Source organism: Lepisma saccharinum, chromosome 13 (assembly GCF_977018435.1).
Source record: "Lepisma saccharinum chromosome 13, izLepSacc3.1, whole genome shotgun sequence".
NCBI lineage: Eukaryota > Metazoa > Arthropoda > Insecta > Zygentoma > Lepismatidae > Lepisma > Lepisma saccharinum.
The window spans coordinates 21849748-21876126 of NC_139241.1; the positions used below are offsets into that span (position 1 = coordinate 21849748).

Below are 26379 nucleotides of genomic sequence, written 5' to 3' on the forward strand. Positions count from 1 at the left end.
AGTCCGGAAGTCACTATGAAAAGTTCACTGCACGCATGCGCAATGGAGTCCTCAAAGGAATTGGGGATTTCCAGCAAGAACAATGCATGGAAAAGGTATGTAATGCAGCAAGAAGGACCGTGACAATGAGAAATGCGTTAAAGACAACACATCCCGACCTCAAACATCAAAACATGAGCACCGAACACAAAATCCGAAAAGTTGAGCACGATTGCATACCCCAGTTACACGCGAGGAATGAACTAATCATGTCATGTGTCATACGAGAGACACATTACTCCACCAGGAGGAGGGAAAGAAAAACACAATATCAGATGATTGCGACAACGTGTATTTTGACACGCGACAACTACGTAATATCCCCCCCAACACACACACACAACAAACAACAAATTCTACAATGTCTTATGCACAGACAGTGCGTGTCACTGTACACCAACTGAAGATGTCACTTTCACCACACAAAGGGGGTTGGGAGCAATACCAAAAGTCTTCACACGCGATCATTGTGACGTAAAAGAGACCAGTTTTGGAAGCGCTGCACAGGCAAGTCTGGCTCTCGTAGTCTACGTTTGACCTTCATGACTGCTGTTCCCGCGAGAGGAGCTCGAAGGGTTGGTTCTCTCCGGCAGTCGTTCCAGTCATGTTGCAGGTGCTGGGATATGATCAGCAGTTCGCTCTAGGTTGTCATACGCATTGAAGAGTACTAGTATGTTGTATTGAAAGAAGTTGACGTGGTGGAGTGGACAAGTCAAGTATCGCAACAATTGGTCTGTGGTGTTCGTACGGTGATACGGCCAATTTGTGCAGTGTGCCAGTGTTAAACAAAAACAATACTTTGCAGTTCCAGCTCCCTATTACACAGATGGCTGCGTATACGATCCAGCAGCTAGCAGACATGCATCTCATGTATGGGGAGGCACGTGGTAATAGCCGCGAGGCAAGGCGTCTTTATGGAGAACGCTTTCCACATAGACTTTTACCATCTCACACCTTCTTTCAGGTAGTGGACAGTCGACTGCGTAAAACAGGGTCAGTGTTACCACCGTGCAAGAAGTTGGAAGACCCCGAAGTGTACGCACACATCAGTTTGCAGAAGATGTGTTAACAGCGGTCACAGAACATCCTGGCACCAGCAATCGAGTGCTCGCTCGGGCACGAAACACGTCTCATGTGAATGTTTGGCGAGTGTTGTCAGACGAAGGAATGCACCCTTTTAAACTGCAGTAAGTACAGGAACTGTTACCTCGTGACTTTCGCCCTCGTATGGAATTTTTCCAATGGTTGTTGCATCAGCTGGACACAAACCCTCACTTCGGGGCAAACGTATTGTGGACAGATGAAACCATTTTCACCAGGATGGATGTCTTCAATAGTAGAAACAGTCATGTATGGGACTTTGACAACCCACATGCACTTTTTGTGGCCCATCACCAGCACAGGTTTTCAGTGAATGGGTGGTGCGGGATAGTACATGATCATTTAATTGGACCATACATTCTCCCTGTTTTCCTGAATGGTCGCACGTATCATGCATTTCTTAGTGAGGTTCTGCCTGAACTGTTGGAGACCGTACCTTTGGCACTGCGGCAAGAAATGTGGTACCAACACGATGGTGCACCAGCTCATTTCGATTGTAATGTACGACATTTCCTGCATGACGTGTTTCGCAATAGGTTCATTGGTAGGGATGAGCCTGTGCCTTGGCCACCGAGGTCGCCAGATCTCAACCCTCTCGATTTTTTCTTCTGGGGAGAAATGAAAACCCTCGTATACGACACACCTGTCACATCAGCTGAGGACCTCGTTGCTCGCATCAACGTCGCCGCCGCGACGGTAGCAAATACACCTGGCTTGTTTGCTCGTACTCGACAATCCTTGATTCGTCGCTGTCATCTCTGCGTAGAAGTAAACGGCAGACATTTTGAAAACCGTCTGTGATTATTGCCCTCGGCAAATCTCAGTGAGAACACTCTTGGTATTGCTCCCCACCCCCTTTGTGTGGTGAAAGTGACATCTTCAGTTGGTGTACAGTGACACGGACTGTCTGTGCGTAAGATATTGTAGCATTTGTTGTTTGTTGTGTGTGTGTGTGGGGGGGTGGATAGTACGTAGTTGTCGCGTGTCAAAATACACGTTGTTGCAATCATCTGATATTGTGTTTTTCTTTCCCTCCTCCTGGTGGAGTAATGTGTCTCTCGTATGCCACATGACATGATTCGTTCATTCCTCGCGTCTAACTGGGGTATGCAACCGTGCTCAACTTTTCGGATTTTGTGTTCGGTGCTCATGTTTTGATGTTTGAGGTCGGGATGTGTTGTCTTTAACGCATTTCTCATTGTCACGGTCCTTCTTGCTGTGTTACATACCCTTTCCATGTATTGTTCTTGTTGGAAATCCCCAATTCCTTTGAGGACTCCATTGCGCATGCGTGCAGTGAACTTTTCATAGTGACTTCCGGACTGAGCACATACGATTCCTTTATGATTCCCTTGGAACCGCCTCTCTATCTGTTATAGTATTCGTCCCAGTTAGGTGTGACGTTCACTTTGTCACCTTTTGCGAGGCTCCTATCTCGGAAACGAAGCCTCAGTCGTAAAAATGGAACTTAGACTTTTTGCTTGTTTTCGTGTGAGGAATCACCTCCCAAGCGTTGTAAACGACCTTTTTAATGGCGCCCACGGACCACGGAAACGTATAGAGGACATCAAAACAAACAACTTTTTTCAGTAACATTTTTCTCGTTGGAGCGTCGTTTCGGCGCTACAGTCGTTCAAAAAAGCCCGTTTTGCCGCCTGAATGCTGGCAACCACACACAACATTTGATTGCATTTGTGACGTCATATCCCGTCGTGAAGCGATGCGTTACAGGGTTGCCAGGAACACACATATTCTGTGAAAAATGATATAGCTACAATCAGCCACATTATGTACCGTAAAACAAAACGAGAAAACACGTTCTGTAACCTAACAGGAAGTAAACAAACGATACGAAAAATGGTAGAAAGAAAATAGAATTCAAGTGGAAGTGGTCATATCGAATTTTGTATCAGCTTGCATGTCAAATATTTGCAAATCTAGTTACCAAGTTGGCATCTACAATTTAGTCTATCCACTTCGTCCTTCTGATACTAGTTGTCTGTGACACACTGAACAGATGACAAAATAGAAATGAAACAACTCAAAATTCCAAAGGTAAGCAACACGTAATATAATGTATATTCAGGGGATTATGAGGCAAGTGGCAAAAATGGTTGAAAATACAGGGATATAAGTAGTAGTAAAAAAACTCTCCGACGACTGTGTTTATCTACGCACCGGATACACACGTAATAGTTTGCAACTCTGAACAGGGCAGTATATTCGCTACTGATTCATCATTAGATTGTTACTGTGGTTGTACGTGTTTTAGCCGTAATGTAACAACGTGAACCTCGGATACTTCCGTTATCAGCCCAAAGTACCACAAGGCATCTGGACAGAAACCTGTAGATATCAACCTTGCCACGAGATTGGCAAATATAATTGACATGTAGCTGGGCGTAAACAACCACATGTAAGTTGTAAGTACAATAAAAGTTATTGTTGTTGATATTTGACATGTAGGCTGAGACAAAATCCGATATTGACTCTTCATTTTCAATATGTTTTTACCATTTCTCATATCGTTGGTTCACTTCCCTTGAGATGACTGCTGATCTTCTGGCTGGTAGGCTATGATGTTCGGTTTACTGGACGCGTTTCTCGCTTCGATTTACAGCTAATAATGTGGTTGGAAGTTTGTTATTTTTCACAAAATTTGTGTGTTCCTTGCAACCCTACCGTGCGATGTTTCGCCGCAGGAAATGACGTCACAGATACGATCAAATGTTGTGTTGGGTTGCCAGCATCCAGGCGGCAAAACGGTCTTTTTTGAACGGCTGTAGCGTCGAATTGACGCACCAATGTGAAAAATGTTACTGAGAAAAGTTGTTTGTTTTTATGTCCTCTATACGAATCTGTGGTCTGTGGGCGTCATTAAAATGACACCCTGTATATATATATATATATATCCTGACCAGCTGGTGTAGAATTGTCAAAACACATTGTGGATGTTATCAAATAAATCAAAACCAGTCTGTCAGTCCCTTTGCTGTGTGTTACCTATTTCACAAATATAAAATAAGTGGCTCAAAAATTTGTGCAGTTTGAAACACTGAACAGGTTCTCTTCCACCTGGAAATAATTGTTGTTACATTTGAATGCAATGAGACAAATTTCGTACAATTTTAGGTGAGATATCAGTAAAGATATCTTGGACAATACTGCACAATTCTGTAAATTGCGACTTTTCCTTGATCTGTGGTGAAAAATGGGTCCATGTCTGGCACAAGTTTTTTCCCACTGACATGAATATGTTTTACACAGTTTCTCCTTAGTAATCTCATGGAGCAGTTTTGCTAGTCCCCCTGTTATAGTTTTCATCAAGAATGAAATATCGTAGATTCAAATCCTGCCCTCTCCTGTTTCTTTTTTTCTTGTTATTTACCGAGTGCAAAGTGTTGTTATAATGTAATGTAAGATTATGTTAAATCTGTAAGTATTTACGCATTCCCCAAGAAATGCTTCTGCTCAGCTTGCCTGATTTTTCTCTTGTGCAGTACTCATCACAAGCTCGATGATTATTCAGTGATTTGAAGGATTTTAGGCTAGACCCTTCTTTTTTAATTCAGCTGTCATAAATTACATTAATATACATTAAGAATTTATGACATAGATATCTGTTGTTAGCGTCATTGACTTGTAATCAAGGGGTCCCGGGTTCGATGCCTGGTGGAGGCACAAGTGGTTTGAATCCCACTTTGAACTGTAGGTCCAGTCCCGATTAGCCTTTCAGTGCATAAAGTGGACTTAATACAACAAATCAATCAATCATATGTTGTTAGGAGCCATTATTTTGAAATTCGAACTAAGTGAGATAGTTGTATTTTTTTGTTTGGCTTCATTTCCTTACATGTTGAAGAAGTAGGTAATGATAAATTAATATTGTGCAAATTTGAACCCCTGAAATAATTTTCCCTCCCCTGTAGAAAATGTTGATGTTCAAGGTCACACCCTTCATTTTTCATGAAAAGTGAAACATGAGTAATTTTGGAGTGCTGTATCTTTGCAAAGCAACACCATTCCAAACTTTTATTTTGCTATACTGTTAATATAAGACTGTTTGCTTATATACATTCAATTGTTTTGATGGAACATTGTGGCTTTCCATTGTTATGCAGCAACAAAGAGGGTCCAAAATGCAATTTTTTCCTGTTTTTGGTTCTTAGTATCTTAAGCAACAGTACCCCAAAGATTGTTTACTGGCATTGAAGCTCACTATTAGAACAGCACATTACTTGGATATTGATGCTGTTAGCAGATATAACCCTTTAAATACTAAAAAATTGGGAAATCCTCAACTCCAGAATTAGTCATATCTCAAAACAGCATCAAGCAAAAAAAAAAAAGAACTAAATATGCCATCTTGTATCTTAATAATTGTACTAATACATGGAAATGGAAAAAAAAATAATTAAAAAAACATTGAGGCCTCTTTCCATTCCCGAGAAAAAATAAATATTAAGAAATATCAATGTAAATTATCACACTTCCTCCCCTATCAGAATGTGGAACAGCCCGTTCTCCTCCCTTTCTTTGATATCAGTGGAGCAGTTCATGCCTTGAGAAGTTGTGGAACATTTTTAGTTTTTCCTCCTTTGATGAATAGCATAGTGGTAATGTTGCCTCCTTATAATCAAGGTGTCCTGGGTTTGATGCAAGGTTGAGGTATGAAATGTTCAGAACCCACTTTAAACTGCAAGTCCCCAGTCACAATTAGCCTTAATGTACATAAAGTGGGCTTAGAAAAAAGCTCTACCAAGCTCTATATAAAGTGGCATACCAAAGACTGTCGAAGGGTTGGGAGGGGGACTATACATTTTTTTTTTAGTAGCCAACCATCTCTTTGCAGTTTTTTCCAGCCTTTTGAATTCTTTTTTCTGGGCAAAAGGGGGTTTATGATCCCCACCAGCCACCCCTCTTTGGACACGCCAATATCTGTATTGCGATAAGAGTATGTTTGTAAAATATTCTGTATTATTGTACCAAACAAAACATAACTTTATTGTAAAAAAGTCTGTACTTGGCACTATGCTGTGTGTACGAGATTCCCAAAATATACCAATTTCAATTCAGTTAGGCCTAATTGCGAACCTTCGTGATGCACTTGTTACCACAGCATTCCACAGTGGCAGGGGTCCTGAGTTTTTTAATCCTTGGCTGGAGATGATTGTTCTTCGTGAGTGTTGCTTGAGCAATTTCATAATATCTTCACTCATCCTCATTGTTGCGAATTTCCAAAATTGGCAAAAAGGCAACATAGAATAACTTAGTATTAAGCAATCAGTCTCAAATGGACCTAGCGAAAGCAGGCTTAGAATATTTCCATCATCTTTAATATTGTTACTGCAAACAACAAACGTTTTTTTTTTTTTATTATCATCATGGCAATTGTTTTAAGACATTTTAAAACATCAAACGCAAATTTATATTTTAGGGTGCTTCACCTTGCAAGCATAATGGGGTACTCCAGATATGGAATGCCTTATATTAGGTCAGTCAAAAAGTAAATGCAATGTTTTGGTTTTCTTCCGTAGGTTGGCTGTACAGCTTTCTGTGCTCGCAAGCCAATAGGTAGTATTGTTGTCTTCGCCTGTGGCAGGTTACAGCGTCATCACTTCAGTTCGCTCTGCAGTGTTGCCAAGTAAACATGGCTGCGCCACTGTCCGTGTGCACCATAGAAGAACAGCATTCTGTAATCCGTTTTTTGTGGTCTGAAGGTGTACCAGGAGCTGATATCCATAGAAGACTTTCAGCACAATACGGTGACAATGTTTTACCGCTGCGAAGTGTTTACCAATGGATTGAAATCTTCAAAAGCGGTCGAACAAGTTCGGAAAAAAAAAGTCAAGCATCAACACTCTGCAGGAAAAGTGATGCTCACACTTTTTTGGGACTCAGAAGGGGTAATTATGGAACATTATGTGGAAATGGGGACAACAATAAGCAGTGAACGATACAGTGATATGCTTTCGAACAAGTTGAAGCCTGCAATTCGAAGCAAACGACAAGGTCGATTGTCGGAAGGCATTCTTTTGTTGCATGACAACACGCGTCCCCATACCGCCGCCAACACCGCTCAAACTCTTCAGAATCTGGGCTTCGAGGTGTTAGAGCATCCTGCATACAGTCCTGATCTCGCTCCGTCGGATTACCATCTGTTCGGTCCACTTAAAGATGCTTTAAGAGGCCGTCGATTCGACACAGATCAACATGTTAAGGAAGCGGTGCATACGTGGCTTGCTGCTCAACCAAAAACCTTTTTTTCTCAGGGTATCGGAAAGCTTGTGGAACGTTGGACCAAGTGTATTGAAGTGCAGGGGGACTATGTTGGAATATGATATCATTGTAAGTTTTCTATTGTTGCTGTGAAAAATAATAAAAAATGATTGCATTTACTTTTTGACTGACCTAATACAATGTGTTTAAATAGTTGCACAACCCAAATTTTGACCGACTCTACAATGAAAACCATAAGAGAGATATATACTGTACTTGAAGGTATTGTTAGTGTTATACAAACAGTATTTTTATTTTTAAAAAATATTTCATTCTTCATCATTTGTATCATTTTCAAATGTTAAATAATTGTGTTATACTTACTAATTGGTAATTTTCATTGTGGAATTGGCATAAGAAAGTTTAAAACCATGTGAAGTAGTAGCACACTTTTTCTCAAATATCCTGTCATAAATTGTCTTGAACCCTTAACCAGGTGCATCTCTTTCATCTTTTGAGAGTAAATTTGACCCCCAAACATAAAATATTATGTGTAATAAAGTAAAATTCATATGGATAATAGAGAATCTTTATGTGATTAAATTTACCATTTTTAACAACTTAAAGTAGTTTTCAAATGTAAATAAGGGTGGCAGTTAGTTTCATAATATAATATAAACAGACATTGTGTTTTCACCAGTACATAATCTTTCATTGCAATAGTGAAATCAAACTCTATTAATGAGGCAAGTATATAATAGTGAATGCAAAAAAAAAAATGATCATACACATCAAATATTTGTGTAAATTTAGCAATGTTCAAATTTAAAGAAGATAATGCACGTCTTTAATTAGAAAAAACTGAGGTTCTAATGCATATCAATTTTCACAATCACTTTTTTAAATACATCTAACTAAATGTGACAATTGTATTATTTTCCTACATCATACAGGGTGGCGCATGAAATGATTCCCCATTTTGTTCTTAGATAACACCTATATTATAAAGAAGCTTTCAATGAAACATACATCGCAAGAAGATTACATTTTGAAAAAATATACTACTGCAATACATGTTCAATATGACCACCTTTGTTATTGGTAACCTCAGTGAAGGAAACACCAATGTTACCAATTACAGGAAAATCTCGTTAATACGAAGTTCAAGGGACCAAAAAATGTCAATTTCGTATTAAACGACTTCGAGTTATCCAAACGTTTCAAGATGGCACCTGTTTTCAGGTGTAAATAAAGTAGAGTATGAATTAACCCCACAAAGGATGTTTTATACTTGGTGGTAGCTCAGAAAATAAGCTTTATATGTACTATATAATAATATTGTACGTTTTAAAGAAAGTGTAAAAAATGTTATACAAAATGAGAACACGGAGCTTAACGCGGACACAAAGATTCCAAGGAGACGGTTAACACAATTTATCCTGCCTAGTTATACAACCGGTTATGTACGGGATGCATGTCCTGGCAAAAAGTCTTATAAAAAACGGTATTTTCTTTTAATTGTGCAAAGTCGTTGCTCTTCCACGAAATTATTCTTACAATTTTAGTTCATAAGAAACCCGTTTCCACGGAGACCTACGGAAAGGAAAACAATCTCGTTTATTGCAAGAAGTTAAACTCAGAAGAATCTTGACAGTAGTCACACTGGCGCGAGCAAGAGACGGGAGATAATATTGGATTTTGTGTGTGTTCACTAGAACATTGTCCGTTACAGGAGTAACTGGTAAGAGAAGATTCTCTTGGGAGAGAACACAACCTTTCCCTGGCACAAAACAAAACAAAAAAATTGGGCTGTAAATTTTGTTCTGGTCGGCTGTTTAAAACACACCGTAAAAAAAAGTCACGTATTCTTTGCTTCAGTTAACTTCATATTCGCCCTCCCACTTTGCAGGGATCAGTTCAAACTCTTCCTCAACTTGCATTGTAATCCACTCTGAAAACGTAAACACACAACTTGTGATCTGTTTGCACCGAATGTGTATCCTAGGACACATTAAACAGTGCCGCACTCGATAATCACTCTGGTTTGGATTCCACTTTAAACTGTATATTTAGTCCCGCTTAGCTCATCAGCATAAAATGAACTAACAAGCTTTACGAAACTTGTGTATTTTCAGATTAATCGACAATTTATTGTAGGTTTCAGGAGCAGTGGTGGCTCGTGGTGAACCAAAGTGGAGGGGCGATCGCTCACAAATTTGCTCTACTAGTAATGTGAGTTTATATGATGAAGTTCGTATAACAGCCAATGTAATAAGAAATTGATATATTCGTGTTTTTCCAAATATCATATTTTACACGTTTACACATATTATAATAAATTAATAATTATTTAACAGTAATGCGAAGAAGAAATAGAATTCTAACGGATTTAGTCGTAGGAATTTTTTAACTTAACAGAGGGGAAAATTCAGAAGAAGGCACATTAATTTTTACAGAACTTGATATTTACGTGCATTGATCGTGAAAATTTATAGTAAAAAATTACACATAAAAGTTTCCTGTCCAACATTACTAATTGATATGTGAAATAGGGCACCAAAATAAATATCTCACTGGAAAGCATTTGCGTTACCAGAAGGTCTACAGTAAAAACTTCAAACTTACCGGAAATCTTCTTCAGACATGCTTGTAACTGAAATTCATTCTTCTGTCCTTCTATGCGAAATTTGCGAGTGAACTCATGACCTCCCTTCTTGCACACTTGTTATAGAATCAAATTTGGCCTAGGTTCTTTATGTATATTTTTCATCCAGACTTCTGGTAGAAAAACTTCGCACCAACAATTTCTCCACACTGTTCATGGCGATAAATGCACAACTACAGCACACAACTATCGAAAAAGCTTCACTTTTGCATGGAAAACAAAGAAACAACAAGTGTCAATAGCATCGTCTTCCGATACGGTAGTTTTATTGCTTCGGGGTTGCCAGACAATTTTGCCAAATTTTAAGAAATTTGTAGGTCACAGGTTCCTGTAGCGGCTCTTGGTGAGTATAGTTGACGAGTTTCTAATTTATTTAACAGCAGGCTTTAAAAGAAATTGGATAACTTTGTCACATTATCAGGATTTTTTTTTCAAACATGCTAATCGAAACGTGTAATTAAATCTACATGATGTACTCCACATCATTGTAATCGAAATGCACTTTCCACTAAACTCGGAAAAATACAACGCATATATGCGATAATTTTGCGATTATGGTAACAAGAATCTATAGCCGACTTCCGTGGCTAGCATACCGCATTACAAAGCAAGGACTCCTGGGTTCGAATCCCGGCATGGGTATGTGTGTTCTTTGTGAGTGCCCCTCCATCAATTTCATTATATCATCACTCATCCTCATTGTCGTGATTACCGAAAAGTAGCAGAAAGTGACGGTAAATAACAAAAATCAAGCAAGAGTCTGTACTTTATTAGTTACCGATATTTTATTTCCTCATTGGAAATTGCTTAATTTATTGCTCTACTCTTATGTCATAAGTGAATAAGATTATGGAATGATTTTTTTCAACGGTTGGTAATTTTCTATCTTCTGTTAACTTCATTGCTTCTGGCAACTCTTCATTGTTTTCCGTTCTCCGGAGAGAGGGTCAGTTTTGCCTAGGGGATGGGTTTCGGACAACAAACCCTCCGTCCTCCCTTGGACAGATCCCGCATGTGTTATTCCCTCAGTTCCCTCGCCTCTTGCCCCTCGCGACCGTGCCTGAGAATGCTCTACGTCTCATAAAGTGGGAGGACGGCGCCCCGCCAGATTTCTCTCGAACTTCCATATTCCCTGCACGGTGGCGTGCAAACTTCGCAATTGTTGCGGAAGAATGAATACAGAACCGACTAAACAACGATCTATAAGCAATGGAATATTTGCAATTCAGACAATGTAAAAGCTAATATATAAATCTTAATGTAATGTTTGTTCACTTGTGGTTACACACGGCAGTGCGGCGTCCGTTTTTTAGACGCCAAAGGAAAGAAGCCCGTGTGCGCGCACGAGCAAGAAAATCGTGGCCGAAAAAATTAGCAACGGACCCCCCACCATTTGCTGATAGATAAAGGGGAGAAGTCACTCAGACAACAAAACACTGTTTTGGCAAATTTTATGACCGGCACAGTTGGGAAACGTTTGAAGCGGGAAACTGGAGTTGCAACATATGTAAGATCGACGTCAACTTTTGCGGGAAACCTAGATGACAACGCATTAAGGTGTTTGACGATCTTTAGTTGACCTATGCAGCTTTGATTATCTGTAACAGTTTCCCTTTTTTTTATGAAGTTCTACAGGGCACAAAGAACACGCTTTTAATGAAAGTGGTTACCGGAAGTTGTCGGCTACCAGGCCAAAAGTTGCTCGCTCACGGGAAATTGCTGTATCTCGAGCTCAGAGCTAGACAGATGGGTGAGACTTCCGCGCACCATGCGTCTTGTATTTTGGAACATTCGTGGGATCTTATCTTGCATTTCAAATCTAGCACTGGTGAATATTTCCAAGGTGGCGCATTCAGTGGGGAAAGATCTTGACCTCCCATGCACATTGACAAAGAATGTCAATGTCAAGCGGGCATTTTGGGCAGCTTCCCTCGAGTTGTCAGCAGCTCTTAGGACAAGGAAACATGTCAAGGTCAAGTTAAAATAATGTCCAAGCTCTCTCCACATTCGATATTCTCTTGTCGACTTACGCAGGTGTCTACTTCGAATTAAGCGAAACCAGTTTTGCGGAAGGGTCTTGTAAACAACTTCGTATTAAAAATTATCCGTATTTCGATTTATCCGTACTGAAATACATTATAAATCCTATCTTATCGGCTGGGGAATGGGAAGAACTTCGGATTAAAGGGTACTTCCTATTAACCAATATCGTATTAACGAGGTTTTCCTGTACCTTACGACACATGAGTTCCATAATTCCACTGTAAGCTTGAACCATAAGTCTTTTCAGTTCCATTAAATATTATTTTCCTGTAGTTTATGGTTATTACAAGAATAAGGAAACAGTTTTTCATTGTGACGTTTCAGGAGAACACACGTTCCTTTCATCAGATATTTATTTTCATTTTGACTAAAGATAAAGTTATAACAATGGTTAGCAATTTTTTAAACAAAAAGAATCCATTATATAATGGATGTTGTCAATGTTACATTGTAAAAAATAATATATGTCTGAAATAAAAATAAAACAGACTGCTTCTTTTCACAGTTAGGTTGCTATATTACAACAATGTAACATTGACAACATCCATTATATAATGGATTATTTTTGTTTGAAAAATTGCTAACCGTTGGTATAACTGTATCTTTATCTTTAGTCAAAATGAAAATAAATGTCTGATGAAGAAAGCGTGTGTTCTCCTGAAACGTCACAATGAAAAACTGTTTTCTTATGCTTGTAATAACCGTAAACTACATGAAAATCATTCTACAATGCAAGCAATGCGTACATACAAGAAAAACTACCATTAAATATTGCTGCTTTTTTCGGAAAATCTTTTCCCCCACCATCCAAATGAAAGTGTGCCTATTCAGAAAACAAAAAGATGTTCAGTGTTGCATTGTTATCCTCAGCCCAACCATTCTCTGCTGTTTCTTTTCATTTGTTTATTTTTATAACATGGAAATCTTTTACGGATATATATATATATATATGGAGATTATTTTTAAAAATCCGTTGAACGAAACGTCTTGATATCCCTAGTTGTATTGCTTGCTGTTTTTCTAGCCGATTTGCTGGGACTCCTCTGCATAGTGACTGAAACAGCTTCAATATTCTCAGGCAAAGGCTAACATGTTTGGAACGATCACGCTTCGATTCCAGTACTGGTCCTTCCATTTCGAACTTTTCATGCAGTTTGTGGATCGTTTTTCTAGAGGGTGCCCACCGAATATGGAAATGTGCATGAATATGTGTGTTAGTCAAAACAATGCTTTTTGTTTCAGAAAAAAAATAGCACAGTTGCATATCGCGCTTTTTTTTTCCAAGTCTTCCTTAGTCTGCCATGTTGTCTACCCTAGATCCCTAGTGGCAGCACCTTGAATTATGCTTCACATTTCATAATCCAACATTTCCAATGGCTATTGCATCTGCTGTTGACACACATGATGCCATTCTTTATCTCAGATGTGAAAAAAGACAAATAGGGATCATTTTGTGTGCCTGTATAATACATCACATAAACTTGATTTTTTAGTTCTGCTGCTTTGGTCTATTTGGCATCCTTTTCTTTAAATTCTCTCTCTGTATCATTTCTAGGTACAAATTTGCATTTTCTACAATGATTCTCACAGTAGTGCCATTTATGAAAAGCTATAAAGGTATTTTTGGCAGCTGCACATGGTCCAGGAAGCCAAAAAAATGTTAATACGTTGTGTACAAGTATTCGAACATGAGCAGGAAACTTTTCCCAGTGAGTTATCTTGTCGTTTCCCAGTAAATAATGTACATCTTCTTTCAGGATATTTTTCTCTTCATCACCACTTGTCTCATAATTACTATCATGTTCTGACTCTTTTACATGATCTCTTGCATCACGATCTGATTCTTGAGTCAATTTTTCATCTTGAAACGCTTCAGATGAAGTATGTTCATCCTTGTTTGAAATATCCACCAACTGCCGCCGGATACACTCCACCTGTCTTTTATACGCGATTGTTTTGATGGATTTCTTAAAAAATGAAACATCAAGTTTAAAATGTGGTCACCAAACACAGCAAGAAAAAACTGTTAAAATAATTCACTCATAAAGCACAGTAAGCAAAAGTAAGCATGTTAGCAGGCACGCAGGGGTAAATTTGACCCCCAGCAACTTTGGAACAGTTTCACCTTGCTTCAGTTACTCACATATTGAAGGAAGTGATCTTGACAAGTGAATTAGACTAATTTAGGAAAGTACTAGTAGGCTAGCAGTGTCACCAGCCCACAAATGTCGGGGCATAAAAGGATCTACCTGGAAGTCAAATTTACCCCCACATGCCTACTTAAGGGTTAATAACATATATCTCCTTACAGGTTATCACTGGTATATATCTATATATATCAATTAGAAATTAGATGTGCTCTTCAAAAAAAATTCTTAGATAATGCTACACATTTATATCTTACACTCATTATGTTTCAAATCAAAATTTCAGACCCAAATCGCTTCAAATAGGATTTCTTTCTTCCAGCTCGACACTAGCAACAACATTCTGCTCTGCATCAAAGACCAGTGAAACTAATCTAGAATCTACAAGGGAAGGAGAATCTACAAAATCTTCAAACACTGAAGGTTCAACATGTAACAAATCATTTACACAGAAGGAAGATCTTGCAAGACATTTAAGAATTCATACTGAAGAGAGACTCTTTAAGTGTTCAACATGTAACAAATCATTTATACTAAAGAAAAATCTTGAAAGACATTTAAGAATTCATACTTTAGAGAGACCCTTTGAGTGTTCAACATGTAACAAATCATTTATACGGAAGAAAAATCTTGCAAAACATTTAAGAATTCATACTTTAGAGAGACCCTTTGAGTGTTCAACATGTAACAAATCATTTATACGGAAGGAAAATCTTGCAAAACATATCAGAATTCATACTGGCGAGAGACCCTTTGAGTGTTCAACATGTAACAAATCATTTATACTGAAGGATAATCTTGCAAAACATTTAAGAATTCATAGTGGAGAGAGGCCCTACATGTGTTCAACATGTAACAAATCATTTACACAGAAGGAAGATCTTGCAAAACATTTAAGAATTCATACTGGAGAGAGACCCTTTGAGTGTTCAACATGTAACAAATCATTTATACGGAAGGAAAGTCTTGCAAAACATATCAGAATTCATACTGGGGAGAGACCCTTTGAGTGTTCAGCATGTAGCAAATCATTTATACTGAAGGATAATCTTGCAAAACATTTAAGAATTCATACTGGAGAGAGGCCCTACATGTGTTCAACATGTAACAAATCATTTACGTTGAAGCATATTCTTTCAAAACATTTAAGAATTCATACTGGAGAGAGGCCCTACATGTGTTCAACATGTAGCAAGTCATTTATAAAGAAGGAAGATCTTGCAAAACATTTAAGAATTCATACTGGGGAGAGACCCTTTGAGTGTTCAACATGTAACAAATCATTTATACTGAAGGATAATCTTGTTAGACATTTAAGAATTCATACTGGAGAGAGGCCCTACATGTGTTCAACATGTAGCAAGTCATTTATACTGAAGGATGATCTTGCAAATCATTTAAGAATTCATACTGGAGAGAGACCCTTTGAGTGTTCAACATGTAACAAATCATTTATACGGAAGGAAAATCTTGCAAAACATATCAGAATTCATACTGGGGAGAGACCCTTTGAGTGTTCAACTTGTAACAAATCATTTATACTAAAAGATTATCTTGCAAAACATTTAAGAATTCATACTGGAGAGAGGCCCTACATGTGTTCAACATGTAGCAAGTCATTTATAAGGAAGGATGATCTTGCAAAACATTTAAGAATTCATACTGGGGAGATGCCCTACATGTGTTCAACATGTAACAAATCATTTATACGGAAGGATGATCTTGCAAATCATTTAAGAATTCATACTGGAGAGAGACCCTTTGAGTGTTCAACATGTAACAAATCATTTATACGGAAGGAAAATCTTGCAAAACATATCAGAATTCATACTGGGGAGAGACCCTTTGAGTGTTCAACATGTAACAAATCATTTATACTGAAGGATAATCTTGCAAAACATTTAAGAATTCATACTGGAGAAAGGCCATATGTGTGTTCAACATGAAACAAATCATTTATACTGAAGGAAAATCTTGCAAAACATTTAAGAATTCATACTGGAGAGAGGCCCTACATGTGTTCAACATGTAGGAAGTCATTCACGCAGAAGGAAGATCTTGCAATACATTTAAGAATTCATACTGGGAAGAAGCCCTAGGTGAGTTCAACATGTAACAAATCATTTGTACAGAAGGGAGATCTTAGACAACATTCAGAAATTCATACATCTTAAAAGTCCCATTTTTATTCAACATTTATTATATTTTTCAACAGAATCCAATTATTTCAAGATATTCAAGGTTTCATACTAAATGCAAACCTTTTATGTTCTGGCATGTATTTCATGTGCAATAAATAATTTGAAAAATGAAAAATTTAAAAAGATTTTGTAATATAAAGAATTTTGTGTCACAATCCGTTAGTTCTTTCACCTTACTGAGTGGTTCTTTCATCAGACTGCAACTTATCTTCTTTGGCTGGGACCACTCGAGGATCAACAGCCACTATGCCACCTTAAGCATAGACCCCTAGTGTTCAGGCTGTCCTCATTGATACTTCCAGCATGTAGATACCAACTTCCTAGAAAGAGGAATTTTAAATTAGTTTTCGGGGCACCCAACATCTAGCATGACAGATAAAATCTAATTACAACTATGTGACGTTGTTTTAGAATTGTATATCTTCAGATTAGGAAACATAGTAAAAATGGACTCTTAATCAAATTTAACAACTCTTATAATTTTAGATTATTAATATGTTTTGTGAATGATACATAAGTTGAGTAACTAGCAGGCTTCCATGAATCAGCTCTCTTTATATGTACATTATACTTCAATACTTCCAATACACAATTGATTAAACATTGGTTTACATCTCTTTTATTTCACACACCGCTAACGACTTATATATGTGGAACTTTAAAATAATATGTAAGTAAAAATACATACTATACCTTCCTATTTCTGATGAGATGAAGTTCCTTTGTACTAAACACTACGCATTTCATAGACTAATAAAAACTATAACTTCACTAGTCATTAGTCCAATCTTTGCTATGTTCGTAAATGCATAAAACTGTGTTATACGTATATGCATAATTGAAAATAGCTTATCTTGTGCATGACTCCTGAGACACGGATTGCAAAACTGAAGTAAACTCTAAGTAAACATATTGAGAACATATTAATGGGGCTCAAAACTGACTGAAAACGTACAAATTTAAAAATATTAAATTCGACTCACTGTTCAAGTAGTAAATGAGCCATTTATGGAAATGTTTATTTTCTATAGCCAAGTGATGTAGAAGTTTTCAGCTAACATAGGATTCTATTAGTTCCAAATTAGATCAAAATCCAAGAAAATGTAGTATTATACTAAAGCACAAGATTCCAAGAAGTCCTAGAAGGTTATTTAGGTTAATTTTCACGCAGTGCATGGATTAATGGGACAGCAACAGGGGTGAGAATCTGTGTGATGTACCGTTGGCTGTTCAATGTCCCTTGAATGCGTACGAGGTGCGAACAAACACCTATGGCGATGGCACCCCAAACCATGATACCCAATGAAGGCCCTGTGTGATGATGCATACCCAATGAAGGCCCTGTGTGATGATGCATGATGCAGGCGTCATGAAGCCTAGTGCCACGGTGCCGCCACACACGTGTACGTCCATCATGATGTTGTATACAGAAGCGGGATTCATCAGAGAACACTACAGCATTCCACTCCGCCATCCATGCACGACGGTCTTGGCACCATCTCAGATGCAAACACTTATGCTCTAGCGTCAGAGGAATCCGCAACAGTGGGCTCTGGGAAAAATTTCCCCGGTTCGCCAAACAACGAAGCACGGTTCGTGGGGACACTGGACGTTGTAAAACATCCCGTACTTCATGCGCAATCCTCATTGACGTGGCCTTCTGTATGTAAGGACCATGCGTATCAGACGTCTGTCCTCTCGTTCCGTCATCCGACGCGGACGTTGTGAACCTCTACGTTGCTCTACAGTGCCTTCCTGGACCCACTGGTTCCATACACGGATCCCTGTGGATGCATTCCGTCCTACGCGGCCACCGATCTCACGGTAGGATAATCCGCATTCACGGTATGCAACAATTCGGCTGCGATCGAACTGGGAAACCTGCTTGAATCGCTGCCGTATTCGACGACGTGGCATTGCTGACCGATTTTAACACACTACACTCACGACCATGCACTTTCACTGCTCTTCTACACCTATCCGACCTGCTACAGGTACCACTTACCAGATGGATTCATTATATACATGACGCATGACGGCCTTGAACACCTAATCATTTCCTTCTGCACCTCTCCTCTACACACTGCACATTTCGTCTGATTCCGATTACTCCTTCTGGGTGTTGCATTTTTAATGGCGAGCAGTTTACAAATTAGTAATTGCTCATTATTGATTATGCAAACTATTGGAACAAGCTTCTAAATCAGAATTTAAGTAACTTACTTAAAGAACTTCATTTGTGTGCATCACTGATTGTCACCCTTCTGGTCACCTGGTTTCTTCCCCAATTGTACACAAGGGTGGTGAGGGAGGCAAAGCATGTGGGTGTGTAAAGAGATATGATCTGTGCGGTCTATTCCACCACTCAAAACAGAATTGGCAGGAGAAACAGCTTGTTCCTTCCTGCTTTCTCTGTTCCACTTGTGTGGGGAAAGGGAAAAATATTCCTTGGTGCAGGAAAACATTAAGTCCAATTTAAGGTAAGAAAGGAGATTTTATGAATAATTTAGATTTTGCTGGAAAATTTGAAGTTGTCGAACTTCTGTTTTCTTTTTACTAGCATGCCTGCATTGGTGTTATATTTCTGTTTCATCTGATTAATAGCCGCCCCTTGTGCTGCAGTGGTTAGCACATTGGGCTACAATGCCAGGAGTCCCGGATTCAAATACTGGCCTGGGCATGGATGTTTGTGATTGTCCATTCTCAAATATCATCACTTATCCCCAACTTTGCAAATTTGCTAGAAGTGGCACAAGAAGCAAAGTAAAATAAAGCAAATCAATCAATCAAATATCTGATTAATCTTGGTGGGATGTGCAATAAAGATATACAATATGCAAGAATCATTATTATCCTTAGAAAATAAGTCTTCTTGGCACAATGTTTTAAATGTTCGATTTGTTTAAAACCTGTTTTTTTTGTTCTTGATTAAAACCCCGTTTATAACATTTAAAACTTGTTTACAACACTAAAAACTTTTTTTTTCTTAAAGGAAGATAATTTGCCAACCCTGAATCTTATCCCATGGGTATTCATGAAGATAGGCTTCTTTGTTAACTGAATATACATATTTATCCACGAACAGATTTGTGTGAATATATTACAAATTAACACAGATTGAATAAAAGGGCAAAGTTACAAAACATGCAAATAACAACAGACTAACAAATATCTAGTATTAAAATGTGTTTGAAACAAACATAAAAATGTTTAAAATGCTGTGTATTAAACTTTCATTAAAAAGTGAAGTAGTGTCTTTTAATAATTAACACAAGCTGTTTCAAATGCTTTTGTTTCAAACATGCCAACCTTGTGCCACATTGGATGTTTTCGGGATCCACTTTTAGGCAGAAAAGCAGAATAAGGAACATCAGAAACACTATAAGTGTACCTATGTTATTAGCTATAGAGTGACCACAAGGAAAATAACCTTTGGCCAAAAGTATTCATGCACCTTCCCCACTATTCTCGGGACAGTGTTGCTAGATCAGACTTGAAAAATTGAGAGATTGTTCCGTGGGGAACCATAAGATGTGCTAAAATATCACATCTGTGAGTAGTGGATGAACTAATTTCTCTGGGGGTGGATGTGGACAGGTATACACATTGGGGAGCAAGTAGGGCAATTGCCTCCTACTCGAGGGGCACCTCCAGGATCACTCAGCAACCCAACATTGTTGAGTAGCAAGAATCCTGGAGGTGCTTGCTACCTGGTTGTTGAGACGGAGCTATTGCGGCTTCACTCAACATAAAATTCTCTCACTGCCTGTGGTCAGCATATTCGTCTGATGTCTGCTAGTTGCAAGTAAGATGGCGGAAATTAGGTGCGTTGAATAAGAATTCGATGGACTAAGGTATTCAGTAATGGAGCCGGAAGATATTCACGACCAATTGCAAAAAGGTAAGTAAAGTACATAACTCTAAGTTTAATAATTTTTAAATCATTTGGCCCAAGTGCTCCTTCAGGCTGCGCATACGGTATACTTAAATAGTAGCATCTTTCCCGCCACTTTATTCTCGGAGTTATCACCAACCAAATACTGCAGTTAAATAATTTATGAACCCAGCACTGTTCACAACATTAAGTTTTTGCGAAACGGTTAAGCATGCTTATGCAAATACATGTCCACATTGTGGCCGAGCGTATTAAGTGGTCGACTTGAGATCTCGCTACCCAAGTTCCTGGGCCCGAGTCCCGGTATGGGCATGGATATCATTTGTGAATGTCCCTTCATGTATGTGTCCAGCTTCTTTTACAAGGAAGATTGACATCACGTATCGAGACTATTTCCTGTGTGAAATACATTACATTATTTTTACTGGTGCACCATATCAAGAAATGCACTGTTTAAGAAGAGAGTTTTTTTTTTATAATCAGTGGGGGAGGGATATTCCGATCATTTAGATGATTATCGTGAAAAAGTTAATAATAAATACTAGTAAAATATTGTCGTATATTCCTGTTTAAACGCGTGCTCGTGCAACCTTATTTCTATTGCTTCTGTGTACAGAATTTTTTTTCTCAGCTTCAAATCAAACACAAAAGAATACTTGCTTGGAAAGGATCATATTTTTTTAGCAAGTTTTCATTTTTTTTTTGTAGAAAAGATGGCTTATGCATGTATACATCCCATACATATGTGCATGCATTTTTTTGACACAAACAACCGTGTAGTGTGTATAGGCAATAGAGGTTTCATACACTCGCATGCAAATACGTGCCAATGAGATGAAAGGATGGTTTGAGCCTGGATACTATTGTGTGAATTATTTATCTTTCAACACAATTGAAAATTGTGTGCATATTGTGTCAGTTTCCAAATGCTTGGTGTTAATAAATATGGTATGTCACGCAAAAAATAGTGTGGTAACATTTTGTTCATGTTGAAATACGAAATTCACCCTGAACAAATTACATATTACAACACATTCCTATGTTTATAAAAGTTGTTTGTATCACTTCTGCATGTTAATGTATGCCCCTTGTAACCCAGTGATAACAGTTATTAAATTTGCATTTCAGATTTTGACTTTGCAACTGCATTCTTCAAGAGATATGCTGGAGCTGCTGAATTGACAGGAGTGACTGACATTTCCCTAAAAGGTAGGTTAAATAAAGTGTGGACACTGGATAGAAATTTATGTGACTTTGTTAGTAGGTTCCATAACTTATATGACATTATGTATGAGTAACCAGAAGCTTGCATAAATTGCTTGGGTTAAGTGTAGTATCAAATGTTTTTCAAAGGAACATCATGTATGTTTGTACAGTCACGGACACTGCCGGCTTGTAATGAATACATTGACTTTCGATGGAATCGTTACAAGCCGGCAGTGTCCATGACCGTACGATGTGCAAATATAAAAGACCATAAGTGCTCACCATTTTGTAACAAAAGTGAATGAAAACAATAATACACTGTGCAGGAGGATATGTTCTGGGCACAAGTGATTTTGGAAACAGTAAATTTGAAGAACCTGTGTGGGCCCAAGTTCCTTTTGTTTTATTGCGATTTCATCATGCTATAAATGCAATTTTTACATGGTTCGATTTCAATGTACGTCTGTAAACACATGCTGCAGAGTTTTAGTGATTACTTAAGGTTTTGTAAGGTATATGCTTTTGTGGTTAGGTTAGGCAGGTTAGGTTTGGTTCCCTTAGCATTAAAATAAAGTCTCTAAATGCATTCTACTAACATTCCGATTTACTTCTACATTCATTCCCACACTTCTATGATATTTACTGTCGCTTCTTGACAGAGGATATCTTGTCCATGAGAAGTGTGTAAGGTAATTATCAAGTTGTTTTTTTCAATATCAATAACTTTTTTTGAGTCCAAACAGTGCTCATTACTTTAAGGAAGGTTCAAATTTCGTGTGACAATGATTTCCAAAATTCTACGATAATTAGTCTTTGTGCTAGGAGAAATTATGAAACAATCGGAACCATTACCATGTCAGAACTAGAGCTGAGCCAATACCAATCTATCCGTTGAAATTTTCCACTGATACCATTGTTTTTGATTCATTAGCAGCTTGTCCAAGAGCAACATGTGTTCCTTTTCAAAGGTTCATTCACCCTTCCTTGTGACATCTGGGAAATGCTGAACAAATCCCCACCCTTGTGAGAACCAGATGATTGACAAGATCAAAAGCTGCGACCAAACTTCTTTTGGACATGTAAAGGTTGTGTGTAAATAAAGTAAAGCATTAATTGTCATTTCCTGCTCACACACTCTTGCAGTAAGAAAGGTGAAAGTTTCTGAAACCAGCATTACTATCATGCTGGGTTGTTTCCGGGCCAGATGATTGCAGGGCTGTGTTCGAATTGACAAGCGCTCTTTCCCATTTAGTCATTTCAATCTGCATGTCCCCTTGAAGTACGGTTGCCACTTTCCCCACCAGGTGTCAGCTCTAACATCACCTACAGCGATCTGGGGTGCAGGGCTACACTACAGAAGCAGAAGGCAAACATGAAGTAAACATCACAATGATTTCCACCAATGTAGTACTCATATTACATATGTGGCATGTGATTTATTCCTTTACAACTTTTCTACGTACAGTGTTGTCGATAAATAGTCCAAGTAGCACAGAGTTTTACATAGTCTGTTCAGTAAATGTTGTTTCATCAAAGTAAACATTGCAATTGCAGTATGGCTGCCAAGTGCAGGGCAACAGCAAGTTGAAACATGCACCTTCCAGCTCTTCCCTCCAACTTCATGTATTTTGCCAATTTAAACAATGGCAGTAGGCATATTCTGCTGGTGGAACAATGCTCTAGGTGGCATCTGCTGCCAATTCGGATGCTTCCCAGAGTTCTTCAGACAGATGAAGAATTAGTGTTTACATGAAATTGAAGGAGGCACACATTCCACTGATTTTTTATGTGACTACAACACTTTTAAAATTCTTGCAACATTTCAAAAACTTTTATTTGCATCCTCTGTGTCTAGAGAGAAGTTCACATCAAATAAAACAAAGTGTCACAAGACATTTTAAGGTGTTGTAATGCTATATGAGAATAGCTTGGGAGTTACTTAATGTCTGTAAAGGAATGTGATGTGATCAGTTAGTATGACTGTCGATAAGTGGTTAAAGTGACAATTTCACTTTCAAACATCACATCCCTTTGTTTTTTTCTGGCAGGTTCAGCTGATGGCAGAAGCTTGGAGCTGTCAAGCTTGGAGGAAAATGCAATGGAGGAAATGTAGTGTAAGTGATCATAGCGAGTAAAAACTTGCATTTGCTTCTAACGAAAATTGCGAACATGTGGTTTCACAAGAAAGTTCAGGTCTAGTAGATTCATTACAAAGAGATTGTGTAAACCTCAGTGAACGTATTTGTTTCTCAAACACAAAAGTAAAGTACAATTTAGTGAATGCAATAAGCAAAAAAGTTGATTCACAGCATATTGTTTAGAGTGACCATGCATATATTTTAATTGGCCAAAGGTCATATCATGTGAAAGTAGTTCATTGCCACAGAACAAAAAAAATCAGCCATCCCTTTCTTACATGTTGACTTTTCTGAATAAAATATATCCTTGTGAATATGACCTTGTCCAATATCAGTGTTCAGAGACTTGATGCACTTTCAATGTTGAACAATAGTTTGGTTTACAAGAAGTAAATAACTAACCCCTTTTATTTGTAGCACTAACTGCTATGTCAAATCAAAATTTATTTAATAAATGAGAGAGTAATAGTATTTTTTTTTCTAGGCACGTTTACATGGAAGCAGGAGTCCACGAAGCTGCTTCTGGAGAAGTACAGGAAGAGGGTACGTAAGTTCGGAGACCCCAAGGTAAAAAATAATTTGTTGTGGAGGGAAATGTGGGATGTCTTTTGTAGCAAAGGTTACGATGTTACAGACGACATGCTGAACCGCAAATTTTGCAATATGAAGAAGACCTTCACTACAATTTTAGTTAATAAGACGGCTTCAGGGAGAGGGAATGTAAGCTGGGATTTTTTCAGCACATTCCTAGAACTGTTCGATACAGATCGAAAATAAATTTTGGTCCTATGTTGGCCTCTTCCTGCGGCCTTCCTATGTCAACTTCTTCCTTGGGGTCATTGGTGCCAGTGCCTTCCTCTTCCTCCTCTTCCAGCACTCCCCCCTCCAGCAGCAATAGCTCCATTTCACATGGAAATGGACATATATCCAAAAGGCGGAAGCTTGACGTCCATCGGACAAAAATGGAGGAGCTAGCAGCAGCAAGGGTGCAGGAGGTTCAAAAATTAAGGCTGGCCATCCAGGAGAGCAACGAGATTCAGAAATGCAGGAATCACATGTTTCAACAAATGCTCCAGAGACTTAGAAAATAAAGTTAGATACATCTAAATTTTTCCAATCAGTATCATTTTACTTATGTTCTTTTGCAGTTGTTTGTTTCCATGCCCTGTAATGATTTGATCTTCATTTTAATCTACCTGTTTCCAAGTTATTGACAAAAGCCGTAATGAGCAATCTTCGGTAGTTCCCGCAAAGCATAATTAGGGACTTTGATTTTTCGATGTTATTGTTTCGTCAGTGAATTTTTATTTTAGGACATTTTCCTGCAAATATATGTCTAAAGATACAGCTTTATGTATCTTAAACAAGTATGTATTTGAAATTGCACCTGTTTGTGACAGTTTGATACATTGAAACTGATTTTTGAGGAAGGTATTTTCCATTTGTTCCGCAGTGATGAATAGGCATGTGATCCACAAATACGATCGCATGAGGCAATAAATTCCACTGGCTTCTGCCAAAATCACGCCACTAAGCTTGTCAACGCTAAATGCTTCTGTGACACACACCGATGGTTTGGCTCCCGTGGTCTTCCATCAAAATCCCCAACTTTGCTTTGTGATGCAAAGCGTTCTGATAGAAAGTAAAAAAGAACTTTGGGAAGACAAAAATTTACATGTGATTTCATGGTGCTGAATTATTTCATATGTTACATGCATTATAGTTTTCTGTTGGATAAGATGTTAGAAAACATGCACATTATAAATGCAGAATATTGTAGACTTTGTACTTTCAAACCTAAAACACAAGAGTTGTAATAATGCAAACAGGCCACAATTCACAATTTTATGGAAAATATGCATTATTCAATGGCTTCAAATATGCATGTTCATAAACACTTTATTGCAGCTATCATCATTTTTGGTGTTGCCTTGCGAAAAATTGAAGTCACTGCCTATAGTATAGGGTTCATAAATATATGTATTTAAAACAAGGAAAAATAGTAATTTTAATTTATCTAGTACTACAGACAAAAATAAGGAAAGACCACTGAAATATAACTGTAAAAGGATTAGTTATTTTGAACTTGGTTAACATGGAATAATTTTTCGGTTTGCGATTTCTACTTAACAGTCCATAGCACACACTAAACATTATTTTGTTTCTAACCATGCTCTTTCTTCACTATCTGTGTGGTGAGACGAGTTGAGACTATACATGCAGTCAGATGCTTCAGCTTTGTAATGATCCCATTGTCATTGACTACACAGAAGTTGAGATGAAACGAGTCTTACCAGAAGTCCAGCATGCTGGAGCACTAGAAGAAACGTTCATAACATTAATTTGCTTACTTAACCATCATTCACAGGTGACAAACAGCAGCATCTTAGCATGACAGGCTGCACAAGACAGCTTCCTCAAACCACACAGTGCTGCATGTGGTCCAACATCATGCTCATTCACATTGCTGTATGTAAAGTGAGGTTTAATATTCAAAACAAATTCCTATCCAGCAGTTAAGATCTGCATTAGAAATTTGCCAGATAATATTTGAACATCCCCCTCTGAAGTATTTATAAGACATGGTGATCTATGGACACCAGCATGTATGTGTATTTAAAGTCCCTACTCAATTTAGGGTACTTGCCCTTTTCTTTCTAAATCTTAACACTTGATAATCGTCGAAGCAGCTACCCACAAAGTGATTGGATGCTTCCTGCATGAG

At 38.1% G+C, this 26379-nt stretch overlaps 1 protein-coding gene across 3 annotated transcripts in view; it reads left to right on the forward strand.

The window, feature by feature from the left end:
- LOC145996893 (uncharacterized) overlaps window positions 1-24717 on the forward strand; it is a 52189-nt gene extending 27472 nt beyond the window's left edge. The window contains exons 2-4 of one of the 3 annotated variants that reach the window (XM_083133454.1): window positions 21439-21519; window positions 23565-23630; window positions 24139-24717. In XM_083133454.1, the coding sequence (XP_082989580.1) occupies window positions 21439-21519; window positions 23565-23629 (146 nt within the window). In that variant the 3' untranslated portion in view covers window position 23630; window positions 24139-24717. Of the gene's footprint in view, window positions 1-21438; window positions 21523-23564; window positions 23631-24138 lie in introns of those variants that run through there. The other 2 variants (XR_014442825.1, XM_083133453.1) reach the window with 2 other exon arrangements.
- The last annotated feature ends 1662 nt before the right edge of the window (window positions 24718-26379 follow it).